At 41.9% G+C, this 13,961-nt stretch overlaps 1 protein-coding gene across 1 annotated transcript in view; it reads right to left on the reverse strand.

Moving 5' to 3' along the window:
- Positions 1-7,038: 7,038 nt before the first annotated feature.
- Positions 7,039-13,961, reverse strand: part of UVSSA (UV stimulated scaffold protein A) — a 263,756-nt gene continuing 256,833 nt past the window's right edge. The window contains exon 14 of the mRNA XM_053704239.1: positions 7,039-8,544. Coding sequence (XP_053560214.1) covers positions 8,451-8,544 — 94 coding nt within the window. The 3' untranslated portion in view covers positions 7,039-8,450. The remainder of the gene's footprint in view (positions 8,545-13,961) is intronic.

Raw genomic sequence — 13,961 nt, forward strand, 5'->3', positions numbered from 1 at the left:
AGACTCCAGGGAAGAGTCAAAGGTCTGTAAACAGGCTTGATTCTAACCAGAGCCTGAACAAACGCTTAAACGTCTGGCACAGCTGCCAGCCTTTTGTGAAGTAAAAAAGATAAAGCAGAGATCTGTCTCTTCAGAGAACTCGCAGAAAATCCTTTCTCCAAACCTTCTTGTAGAAAGGAAAGAATCTTAGGAATTTTTATCTTGTTCCATGGGAATCCTTTAGATTCACACCAACAGATATATTTTTTCCATATATTATGGTAAATTTTTCTAGTTACAGGCTTTCTAGCCTGAATAAGAGTATCTATTACAGAATCTGAAAACCCACGCTTTGATAAAATCAAGCGTTCAAACTCCAAGCAGTCAGTTGGAGGAAAACCAGATTCGGATGTTCGAATGGACCCTGAATAAGAAGGTCCTGTCTCAAAGGTAGCTTCCCTGGTGGAGCCGATGACACATTCACCAGGTCTGCATACCAAGTCCTGCGTGGCCACACAGGAACTATCAAGGTCACCGAAGCCCTCTCCAGATTGATCCTGGCTACCAGCCTGGGAATGAGAGGAAACGGTGGAAATACATAAGCTAGGTTGAAGATCCAAGGTGCTACTATTGTATCCAATAGAGTCGCCTTGGGATCCCTGGATTTGGACCCGTAACAAGGGACCATGAAGTTCTGACGAGAGGCCATCAGAACCATGTCTGGAATGCCCCATAATTGAGTTATTTGGGCAAAGATTTCCAGATGGAGTTGCCCACTCCCCCGGATGCTCCTCCATCGCCAGGGAACTCCTTGTTACCCCCTGATGGTTGATATATGTAACAGTCGTCATGATGTCTGATTGAAACCTTATGAATTTGGCCTTTGCTAGTCGAGGCCAAGCCTTGAGAGCATTGAATATCGCTCTCAGTTCCATTATGTTTATCGGGAGAAGAGAGTCTTCCCGAAACCATAGACCCTGAGTTTTCAGGGGTTCCCAGACCGCGCCCCAGCCCACCAGACTGGCGTCGGTCGTGACAATGACCTACTCTGGTCTGCGGAAGCTCATTCCCTGTGACAGGTTGTCCAGGGTCAGCCACCAACGGAGTGAATCTCTGGTTATTTGATCTACTTGTATCGTCGGAGACAAGTCTGTATAATCCCCATTCCACTGTCTGAGCATGCACAGGTGCAATGGTCTTAGATGAATTCGTGCAAAAGGAACTATGTCCATTGCCGCAACCATCAAACCTATTACTTCCATGGACTGCGCTATGGAAGGAAGAAGAACAGAATGAAGTACCTGACAAGAGCTTAGAAGTTTTGATTTTCTGGCCTCTGTCAGAAAAACCTTCATTTCTAAGGAAACTATTATTGTTCCCAAGAAGGGAACTCTTGTTGACGGGGACAGAGAACTTTTTTCTATGTTCACTTTCCACCTGTGAGATCTGAGAAAGGCTAGGACAATGTCCGTATGAGCCCTTGCTTTTGACAGAGACGACACTTGAATCAGGATGTCGTCCAAGTAAGGTACTACTGCAATGCCCCTTGGTCTTAGCACCGCTAGAAGGGACCCTAGTACCCTTGTGAAAATCCTTGGAGCAGTGGCTAATCCGAATGGAAGTGCCACAGGTAATGCTTGTCCAGAAAGGCGAACCTTAGGAACCGAAAATGTTCCTTGTGTATAGGAATACGTAGGTACGCATCCTTTAAGTCCACCGTGGTCATGAATTGACCTTCCTGGATGGTAGGAAGGATCGTTCGAATGGTTTCCATTTTGAATGATGAAACCCTTAGAAACTTGTTTAGAATCTTGAGATCTAAAATAGGTCTGAATGTTCCCTCTTTTTTGGGAATTATGAACAGGTTGGAGTAAAAACCCATCCCTTGTTCTCCTAATGGAACAGGATGAATCACTCCCATGCTTAACAGGTCTTCTACACAGTGTAAGAATGTCTGTTCGAAGATAATTGAGACCCGTGGAACCTTCCCCTTGGGGGTAGTTCCCTGAATTCCAGGAGATAACCTTGAGAAACTATTTCTAGCGCCCAAGGATCCTGAACATCTCTTGCCCCAGCCTGAGCAAAGAGAGAAAGTCTGCCCCCCACCAGATCCTTCCCAGATCGGGGGCCAACACTTCATGCTGTTTTGGTAGCAGTGGCAGGTGACTTGGCCTGCTTACCCTTGTTCCAGCCTTGCATCGGCCTCCAGGCTGGCTTGGTTTGAGAAGTATTACCCTCTTGCTTAGAGGGTGTAGAATTTGAGGCTGGTCCGTTTCTGCGAAAGGGACGAAAATTTGGCTTCTTTTTAGCCTTAAAAGACCTATCCAGAGGAAGGGCGTGGCCCTTTCCCCCAGTGACGTCTGAAATAATCTCTTTCAAGTCAGGGCCAAACAGTGTTTTACCCTTGAAAGGGATGTTAAGCAAAAGCGCTCTGCGCGCCACGATAGCAAACCCTGAATTATTCGCCGCTAATCTAGCTAATTGCAAAGCGGCATCTAAAATAAAAAAGAGTTAGCCAATTTAAGAGCTTGAACTCTGTCCAAAACCTCCTCGTACGAAGATTCTTTATTGAGCGACTTTTCTAGTTCTTCGAACCAGAAACACGCAGCTGTAGTGACAGGAACAATGCATGAAATTGGTTGTAGAAGGTAACCTTGCTGAACAAACATCTTTTTAAGCAAACCCTCTAACCTTTAATCCATAGGATCTTGAAAGCACAACTATCTTCTATAGGAATAGAAGTGCGTTTGTTTAGAGTAGAAACCGCCCCCTCGACCTTGGGGACTGTATGCTATAAGTCCTTTCTGGGGTCGACTATAGGAACTAATTTCTTAAATATAGGGGGAGGACAAAAGGTATGCCGGGCCTTTCCCACTCCTTATTTACTATGTCCGCCACCCGCTTGGGTATAGGAAAAACATCGGGGGGCACCGGAACCTCTAGGAACTTGTCCATCTTACCTAATTTCTCTGGAATGACCAAATTGTCACAATCATCCAGAGTAGATAATACCTCCTTAAGTAGTGCGTGGAGATGTTGAAATTTAAATTTAAAAGTTACAATATCAGGTTCTGCTTGTTGAGAAATTTTCCCTGAATCTGAAATTTCTCCCTCAGACAAAACCTCCCTCCTGGCCCCTTCAGATAGGTGTGAGGGTATGTCAGAACAGATATCATCAGCGTCCTCTTGCTCTTCAGTGTTTAAAACAGAGCAATCACGCTTTCTCTGATAAGTAGGCATTTTGGAAAAAATGCATGCAATAGAATTATCCATTACAGCCATTAATTGTTGTATGGTAATAAGTATTGGCGCACTAGATGTACTAGGGGCCTCTTGTGTGGGCAAAACTGGTGTAGACACAGAAGGGGATGATGCAGTACCATGCTTACTCCCCTCATTAGAGGAATCATCTTGGGCAATATCATATCTATGGCATTATTATCCCTACTTTGTTTGGACATTATGACACAAATATATCACATATATTTAAATGGGGAGACACATTGGCTTCCATACATATAGAACATCGTTATCTGATGGTTCAGACATGTTAAACAGGCTTAAACTTGTCAACAAAGCACAAAAAACGTTTTACAATAAAACCGTTACTGTCCCTTTAAATTTCAAACTGAACACACTTTATTACTGAATATGTGAAAAAGTATGAAGGAATTGTTCAAATTTCACCAAAATTTCACCACAGTAACTTAAAGCCTTAAAAGTATTGCACACCAAATTTGAAAGCTTTAACCCTTAAAATAACGGAACCGGAGCCGTTTTTACATTTAACCCCTATACAGTCCCAGGTATCTGCTTTGCTGAGACCCAACCAAGCCCAGAGGGGAATACGATACCAAATGATGCCTTCTATAAGCTTTTTCAGTGGTTCTTAGCTCCTCACACATGCATCTGCATGCCATGCTTTCCAAAAACAACTGCGCATTAGAGGCGCGAAAATGAGGCTCTGTCTATGACTAGAAAAGGCCCCCAGTGAAAAAGGTGTCCAATACAGTGCCTGCCGTTTTTATTAAAACAATCCCCAAGATTTAACAACTATTAAAAGTAATAATCTGCCAAATATACTTAGTAAAGTAATCGTTTTAGCCCAGAAAAATGTCTACCAGTTTTTTAAGCCCTAATGAAGCCCTTTATTCTTTTACTTAAACTTAAGAAAATGGCTTACCGGTTCCCATAGGGAAAATGACAGCTTCCAGCATTACCGAGTCTTGTTAGAAATGTGTCATACCTCAAGCAGCAAAAGTCTGCTCACTGTTTCCCCCAACTGAAGTTAATTCCTCTCAACAGTCCTGTGTGGAAACAGCCATCGATTTTAGTAACGGTTGCTAAAATCATTTTCCTCTTACAAACAGAAATCTTCATCTCTTTCCTGTTTCAGAGTAAATAGTACATACCAGCACTATTTTAAAATAACAAACTCTTGATTGAAGAATAAAAACTACATTTAAACACCAAAAAACTCTAAGCCATCTCCGTGGAGATGTTGCCTGTACAACGGCAAAGAGAATGACTGGGGAAGGCGGAGCCTAGGAGGGATCATGTGACCAGCTTTGCTGGGCTCTTTGCCATTTCCTGTTGGGGAAGAGAATATCCCACAAGTAAGGATGACGCCGTGGACCGGACACACCTATGTTGGAGAAAGTACGTAATGAAGACCAGGCAGCTGTTTTACATACCTGGTCTATTGAAGCCTCATTCCCGAGGGCCCAAAGAGTGGACATTTATCTAATGTAATGAGCAATAATACGTTCACATGATCGTCATCACAACTTAAAGATTCTATACTTCACTTTCAGGTAGACATATATATAAAAAAGGTTTCCATTCAGGTACGCATACCAAAAGGGAGTCACATGATGTTATTCAACCAATTGGCTAATAATGTTTCCAACAAGTCATATGATGTAGGTCAACCAATAGGAAATGTTAATATCCTTCAGTTCCCATAATAAGAGTTAGTCCTCACTCAGGTACGGATCATCTATAATGAGTCACATGTCCAGTCCCTACCAATCCAGGTCATAAAGAGGAAATCACAATTTATTGGTTGATGGTATCTGTATAAAAAGAATAGCTAGTTCAAAGAACAGCTTTATCCTGATGAAAAATCAGGAAAGGAGGATAGTAAGATAGAGTTTAAGATTCCACAGAAGAGTAACTGGTCAAATGACCCACAGACCACATCCCAACCCTTCAGACTTTTGTCTGCAGTGACCATGCTGACCAGGCAGTATTAAGTTTCCAAGAGGCTTTAGGTAAGCCTGCTCTCTGGGTATAGGGGTACGGTGTGTATGAATCTTAGATTGTTGAAATTAATTAAAATATCATGCAGGCCTTTAGACATTGTATCTGGTGACAGGAATGCTCAATTGCTCAATAACAGTCTGTTATTAGGAACCAAATCAGCAGACCAGTTTAGAATGCTAGTCGAGCCAGAGCTGCATTACATATACAGCAGTTTGTGGTCCTAATTGAATTTAAGCAATCTTGTATCTCTTCCAGAGAAGCTTCACCAGAAATGAGTCCTAAAAGGTTATCATACCAGACAGTTATACATGCAGTAACAGCAGCTGGTATAACAAACAGCGGGCAAAAGCATAAAGCCTGCAAGCTGGGTGAAAACCTTCAAGCTTTCTTTCCATGGCAATCCCTAAAGGAGCTGCTCTCCTCTAAAGGAATTGTAGACTGCTGAGTTAGAGTGGATATTGTTCCATCTACCTTAGGAATAATGTTCCAGACTTCCAGATTTGTAGAGGGAATAGGGAAACTTGGAAGACAGAATAAAAGGAACACTTGGTTTATTCCATTCCTTTGTTACAAGTTCAGAAGCATAGTCAGGAACTGGGAAGACAGACATCTGTATGGGAACTGGTTTAAAAAAATGTATACTCTTTTCGGTGGTTATCAGTAGTGACAGGACCATCTACCTATAACGCAACCAATACTTCCCTTAGCAGGGTATTGATTTGTTCCAACCTACTGCTTCAATAGTCTTGAGTTTCTGAAAATCTGTCCTCAGATGAAACATCAGATAGAGTCTTTCCTGTTTGTTGCTGGATTTCCTGCCTTTGACCTTGTTTAAATTTGGATTCTTGCTGCCTGCCTCTGAACCTTGGACTGCCCTGACCTTGGCTCTGAATTAAGCACAGTTACAACTATTGCTTGAACTTTCCTGTTGCGGCTTCCCAGCTCCAGTACCTTATTGCCTGCTGTGCCTATTTGTTTATCCTGTCTCCAGCACTACCTTTGTCTACCGCTGCTAGCAGACTGTATTAAGCACTCTGGTATCCCCTTATTTGTCCCAGAAGTGGGCATTCTCTTCTTTTGCTTGGCCCAGAAGCAGGCACGCTCTTCTTTTGCTTGGCCCAGAAGCCGGGCACTCACCTTTACTTAACCCAGAAACAGGCACTCACCTTTGCTTGGCCCAGAAGTGGGCAATCCCCTTTGCTTGGCCCAGAAGTGGGCAATCCCTTTTGCTTGGCCCAGAAGTGGGCACTATAGTCCTTGGCCCTGAAGTTGTCATTTGAGTGCTTGGCTCTTGTCTGTCTGAACATCAGCTATAATGGTTTGTACAGTTTCCTTCTGTTAACTCTTGCTTGTACCAGTTATCCAGTATGAACTATTTCAGGACATTTCTTGCTATTTGCCTGAGTAACTTTCTCCTAATAAACAGGACTGTTTTATATATTTGAGTCTCCAGTCTATTGCTATACAATCTGCCCAGTTTCCTGCCAACCCTGGGCTCCACCCTGTTAAGGAGGCCAGAATCATCAGGGGGGAAAAAAATTGCAATATAGAATATATTAGAAATTAGTTGTAAAATAACTAGTGAGCTATATATGTTTAAAGCTAATCATTATATCATCAACAGAGAAAGAAAACACAGTTTACCCCAACATTTTCTCCACTTTAATTTGTTCCCAATTATCCATTTTACCTGCTGGAGTGTATTCTTTACAAATAGCTTCTTTGCCTTTATATCAGATATTGGTAAGCTGTGTAAACACAGCCAGCAGAAGAAATTACTCTCTTAGTAGGAAGTAGGAGAGTAATAAAATGTTTATTTTCCATTGTTCGCTTTAAATATTGAGCTTTGGTTTACAGACAAATTATAAGATAAGAAAGCATGTGTACACAGAAAGTAATAACAGCAATCTGAGTTTACCTGCAAGTTCAACCCCCTTTAATAGGCTGTGGTTTCAAAGTACAAAACTAGCTATTTCATATACACAAATAAATCAGAAAATGCAATTTCTCATACATTTTATACTCAGCAGCTGGTATAACAAATAATTGGAAACACTTTAAAAAAAAATACAAAAATATCAGTATACTGTCCCTTTAAGCACCATGTAACATTGAAATACCTATTTTAAATTGAATTAAGCCCAGCATATAAGGGGAAAAAATAATTAAATTTGCACCAGCTATGCTAAGCCTAGGTATTTTTAATTTTAATAAGTGCCCAAAGTGCCTGAAACTGTTATAGCAATTGTGTGCTGTGTGTGCCTATGTCCCAGTCTATATGAAATGTGTACACGTTAATGTTAATAGCCATTGGGTTATGAAGGTGCAGTGTACTTGCCTGTCAGCACCTTCATCTACCTTGTTCAACTCAACTGCAGAAAACCGCTTTCAATAGACAGGCCCCTCTGAGGCAGTGCAAACACAGTGACAAATATCTCATAAGGAGCGGCATCTACAACCCAGGTGGTTGGCCGATAAACCCACATTTTACCTGGGAGGGCTATGAATCACACAAGAAGCAGCACATTGTAGACCAGGGGACTGGCAGATAAATCTGTATTTCACCTGGGAAGCCTATGACATTTCCACACTGGTAAACGATTTTTCACTGCCTGGCTGAAATCTCCTATCTACCCCTCTGCCCTTTGTAAGCCCTCTGAGGAGGAAATTGGTCTCAGATTGGTTAGAGAACCCCTCCCCTTGTTGTGTAGAGCAGTACTCCAAAATTTATCTAACTCCACCTTGAAGGCAAAAACAAAAAATGACTAAGGGATTATGGGAAAGTGGGAGGGATTTAAGATCTGGAATGTAGGGGTGTTTTTGCCACCTCCTAGTAGACTGCAGTGTAATCCCACATGTAATGACTCATGGACTCTCACTATTTTATACAATAAAAATATAAACATACATTATTTATAATAATCTATAACACACTATAGACCACAGAAGAAACCCTAAGCATGTATATTGTTTACAAAGTTTACATAGTCTGTTTCAGGAATTAGTATTATCTTTAAAAAATAAATAGGTACAACATTTTTAAAATATATAAAATGTACAAAGTGTAAAAAAAAAATATTCAAATAAGTTAAGACCATATCATTTGTTAAAAAAAGTACTTATATTACAACAATTTTTCTTTAAAGGGCTTTAAAACAAGTATGCCGTGTAGCAGTCAGTTCAATGGTTTATCATTCTCTTGCGTTTTAATTTAATGCATAATTAAACTGGTTTGCAAACTTCTCATGTCGCCTCTTATCCATTTGGTTCATTGCGCTTATCACTCGTTTCACTGATCCTCTGCAAGGAAGAAAAAAAAAAAAGCAAGTGTTAGCCCAAAATAAATACGCATAGCTTTCACTTATCCTTCCCTCAAATAAAGTCATGCTAGAATGTTTACAGATACGTTTAAAAAGAGGAGGTATCATTAATTACTGATCAGTCCTCCTAACGCTGCGCTGATGAGGCAGAACAAATTAGACATGTTAACTAAATTAAGTACTGCAATACAAATAGTTTTAATCCAACAGGATTTTAATAACCGAAGTAAACAAATTGAAGGCTTCCTTTAATGTGTAAATTTCCACCTTGTGCCATTACGCAAACCGTACAAGATAAATGGCAAACGTCCAAGATCTTTGAAAGGAAAAGTGTTATTAGACTTAAGTAAATACCCTTTTTTTCTAGATTACTGTGTTCTATTCAGTGGTGGAAGTTGTATGCATGGACAAACAGTTCATTTTTTTGCATATTAAAAGGAATAACAGTGACAAGATGGGCTATAAATTGTGCCACAAAAATATTTATAAATTTAAAAAAAAAAAAAAAAAAGTTCAAAAATATTTTAACCAAACTACTTGGGACTGGAAAAGATTTTGTCTTCTAAATATTTGCATATTTAAAATGGGGCAGCTTAAAGAGGGGATGGGATCAAGTATAAACAATAATCTTAAAGGGACAGTAAATAAAATATATAAAATGATTAGATATGCATAATAAAACAACTTTGCAATATACTATTATTATTTATTTTGCCTCCTTTTCATGCAATTTAGCTCTGAAAATTTACAAATGTCTAATTCTAAGAACTTGGAAAGCACTCTGCTGACTTTGCAACACTAACTCTGCTATATATTTGTCCATAATTATCAGATAACAACTGCAAATCAATTCCCTTTATTCTATCTTTATGGCCATGGCTAGCCTTGTTGTCTGTGGACTAAAGCAAAGACTGGCTCATCCAAATAAGGCAAATGGAGGGTGGAGTTTGGCTATTAAAAATACCTGCAGTAAAAAGGATCTTAATTTGTTTCAAAAACATTAAAGAGTTGGCTGAAATGTCTTGTAATTACCAGGTGATAATGTCCTTTTAAATAATTTAGGCAATATTAACTTGTCATAACAACTAATGGTAGTTGATCTTATTTTTAGTACAGTACTGCAATAAAAATATAATTTATGCTAACCAGATAAATTCCTTTCCTTTCAGATAGGGAGAGTTCACGGCTTCATTCCTTACTGTTGGGAAATACAACACCTGGCCACCAGGAGGAGGCAAAGACACCCCAGCCAAAGGCTTAAATATCCCTCCCACTTCCTCATTACCCCAGTCATTCTGCCGAGGGAACAAGGAAAAGTAGGAGAAACATTAGGGTCTAAATGGTGCCTTAAGAATAAAATAAATAATAGGGGACTGCTCATAGACAAGAAAAAACGGACGGGGGCCATGAACTCTCCCTATACGGAAGGAATTTATCTGGTAAGCATAAATTATGTTTTCCTTCATAAGATAGGGAAAGTCCACGGCTTCATTCCTTACTGTTGGGAAAACTATACCCAAGCTCCAGAGGACACTGAATGAATAACAGGAGAGAACAAAAAGGAAGACGCAGAGCCTATTCTGAGGGCACCACAGCCTGCAAAACTTTTCTCCCAAAAGCTGCTTCAGCTGAAGAAAAAACATCAAACTTGTAAATTTTTTAAAAAGTATGTAAGGAGGACCAGGTAGCCGCCTTACAAGACTAATCCATAGAGGCCTCGTTCTTAAAGGCCCAAGAGGAAGCCACTGCTCTAGTGGAATTATCCTCTCAGGAGGACGATGTCCCACTGTCTCGTAAGCTAAGTGGATGACACTCCTTAACCAAAAAGATAGGGAAGTCGAAGTAGCCTTCTGCCCCTTACGCTTCCCCGAATAGACAACAAACAAAGAGGAAAATTGTCTTAACTCCTTAGTAGCCTGAAGATAGAACTTCAAGGCGTGAACCACATCCGAATTGTGAAGTTAGCGTTCCTTCGATGAAGACGATTAGGACACAAGGAAGGAACCACAATCTCCTGATTGATGTTGTGATCTGACACAACCACGCTCTTTACACCAGAATAAGTAGGTCCTCCACACCTTGTGGTAGATACGCAGAGTAACTGGTTTACGAGCTTGAATAAGAGTATCAATGACACTGTCAGATAAACCTCTCTTGGCTAAGACTAAGCGTTCAATCTCCACGCAGTCAGCCTCAGAGAATCTAGATTTTGATGAACAAATGGACATTGTATCAGCAGGTCTCTGTGACAAGGAAACTTCCACGGAGGAGATGAGGACATCCCCACTAGATCCGCAAACCACGTCCTTCACAGCCACAATGGAGCAATCAGGATTACTGATAGCCGCTCCTGCTTGATGCGGGCCACCATTTGAGGAAGAAGCAGTAACGGAGCAAAAAGATATATGAGTTTGAACCTCCAGGGCACTGCTAGTGCATCTATTAGATCTGCTTTGGGATCCCTCAACCCGTACCTGGGTAGCTTGGTATTGAGACGGGACACCACAAGATCTATCTCCGGCGTCCCCCACTTGCTGCATATCTCTGCAAACATCTTGGGATGGAGAGACAATTCCTCTTGATGGAAGGACTGTCTCCTGAGAAAATCCGCCTGACAGTTGTCCACACCTGGAACGTGGATCGCTGACAGCGAACAGCTGTGGGTCTCCCGCCCACTCCAGAATCTGCGATACTTCCTTCATCGCCAAGGAACTTCTTGTTCCACCCTGATGGTTGATGTAAGCCACCAAAGTTATATTGTCTGATTGGAATCTTGTAAACTGGGACGAACCCAGAAGTGGCCAAACCTTCAAAGCCTTGAAAATTGCTCGTAGTTCCAAAATATTGATCGGGAGGGAGGACTCCTCCTGAGTCCACAACCCCTGTGCCTTCCTGGCACCCCAAACAGCTCCCCATCCGGATAGGCTTGCGTCCGTAGTCACAATCTCCAAAGATGGTCTTAAGAAGCAAGTCCCTCGGGACAGATGATCTGGACAGAGCCACCAAGAGAGCGATTCTCCCAACCTGCTGTCTAATACAATCTGTTGAGACAGATCTGAATGATCGCTGTTCCACTGACTCAGTATGCACAGTTGTAAAGGTCGGAGACGGAACCTGGCAAAAGGAATGATGTCCATGCAGGATACCATGAGACCAATCACTTCCATACACTGAGCCACAGAGGGACTCAAGGAGGTCCTGAGGGCAAGACATGCCGAAGTTAGCTTGCAACGGCTCTGGTCTATTAGAAATATCTTCATGGATATGGAGTCTATTATAGTACCCAGGAATTCCACCCTGGTACTTGGGATAAGAGAACTCTTTTCCAAATTTAACTTTCTACTGCAATACCCTGAGTTCTGGCAACGGCTAGAAGAGCCCCCAGAACCTTCGTAAAGATTCTTGGAGCAGTAGCTAGGCCAAACGGAAGGACAATGAACTGAAAGTGCTGGTCCAGGAATGCAAACCTCAGGAACTGAAAGTGTTCCCTGTGGATTGGCACATGAAGGTAAGCGTCCTTCAGATCTATAGTGGTCATAAACTGGCCTTTCTGAATTAAAGGAAGGATGGACCTTATCATCTCCATCTTGAAGGAAGGGACACTGAGAAATTTGTTTAATCACTTTAGGTCCAGAATTGGGCAAAAAGTTCCCTCCTTCTTTGGGACCACAAAAAGGTTTGAATAAAACCCCAAACCTCTTTCTTCGATAGGCACCGGGACAACAGCTCCTAAGGAGGATAGATCCCGAACACACCCTAGAAAGGCATCCCTCTTTTCTGGTCTGGTAGACAGATTCAAGAGAAGGAATCTGTCCCTTGGCGGATGAGATTTGAAGCCTATCCTGTATCCCTGAGATACCACCTCTAGGACCCACGAATCCTGTACATCCTTGAACCAGGCATCTGAAAAAAGAGACAGTCTACCCCCTACACGATCCGATCCCGGATCGGGGGCCGCCCCTTCATGCCAATTTGTTTTCGGCGGGCTTCTTATTCTGCTTAGATTTATTCCAGGACTGAGCGGGCTTCAAAGTACTCTTGGGTTGCTCGGGCTTGGAGGAGGATTGTTGTTGTTGGGATTTGTCAGTACGAAAATTAGAAGATTGTCGTCCCTTAGACTTGTTGTTCTTATCTTGCGGTAGGAAGGCACCCACCCTTGCCTCCGGTAACCGTAAAAATAATGGAGTCCAGGCCTGGACCAAATAAAATCTTTCCCTTGAAGGGAAGAGAAAGGAGTCTGGACTCAGAAGTCATATCCGCAGACCAAGACTTCAACCAGAGCGCCCGGCGGGCTAGGACCGCAAAGTCAGAGGCCTTTGCATTTAGGCGAATAATCTGCATGCTCACATCACAGATAAAAGAATTAGCAACTCTCAGAGCTTTAATTCTGTCTTGAATATCCTCGAGGGGAGACTCCACCTTATTGAGTTCCGCAAAGAGTCACACCATTAGGTAGCCGCTCCGGCAACCGCAGCAACTGCAGCCGCCGGTTAAAACAAAAATCCTGTATGCTGAAACATCTTTCTTAGAAAGGTTTCCATTTTTTTATCCATTGGCTCTTTGAACGAAGAACTATCCTCAAGAGGTATAGTAGTACGTTTAGCAAGCGTAGAGATAGCACCATCCACCTTAGGAATGGAGCCCCACAAATCAAGTTGAGAGTCCGGGAACAACTTTTTAAAAGTAGACGAGGGGGAAAAGGAAGAACCAATTCTTTCCCATTCGTTCTTAATAATGTTCGCCATCTTAACCGGCACAGGAAAAGTCAAAGGAACTTTCCTGTCTTCGTAAACTCTGTCTAATTTAGGTATCATAGGTTCTTCAGGCAGCGTGGTCTCTGGAACTTCTAGCGTAGACAGAACCTCCTTTAATAAAAAGTGCTCAATTTTAAATCTAAAGGACGCTAAGGACTCCGACCCAGAAAGATCACCCTCTGAAGCTACATAGGTTGACTCATCATCGGATAACTGGGACATAATAGCTAAATTTGCTAAATATTTAGATGACTCCGGGTCAGGAGAGCTATGTTTAACTTTTCTCTTGCGTTTATTAGAGTGAGGTAATGCACTGAGGGCTGCAGACACCACCATTTCTAACTGTGCGGCAAAGTCCGCAGAAAGAAGGCCCCCTCCGGATGGAGTATTAGATGCGCTATGGGGAACTGCATGTGGAGTGGATATTGTAGCAAGGGTAGTATTCTCACGGGATGCAGAGTCCTGTGAGGTAGACGGCTCAGAGGGACTAAGAGCCTTATCAGGCTTGTCTCCCTTCTTAGACTTTATAACGGTGTTAAGGCATGTGGAACATAATTGAGTGGGTGGGAAAACCACGGCCTCCTCACAAAATAAACAGGTATGATTTAGTACAGAAAGAGTACCTTCTAACATGTCAGAGTCC

This window comes from Bombina bombina, chromosome 2 (genome assembly GCF_027579735.1).
Source record: "Bombina bombina isolate aBomBom1 chromosome 2, aBomBom1.pri, whole genome shotgun sequence".
In the NCBI taxonomy this organism is placed as follows: domain Eukaryota; kingdom Metazoa; phylum Chordata; class Amphibia; order Anura; family Bombinatoridae; genus Bombina; species Bombina bombina.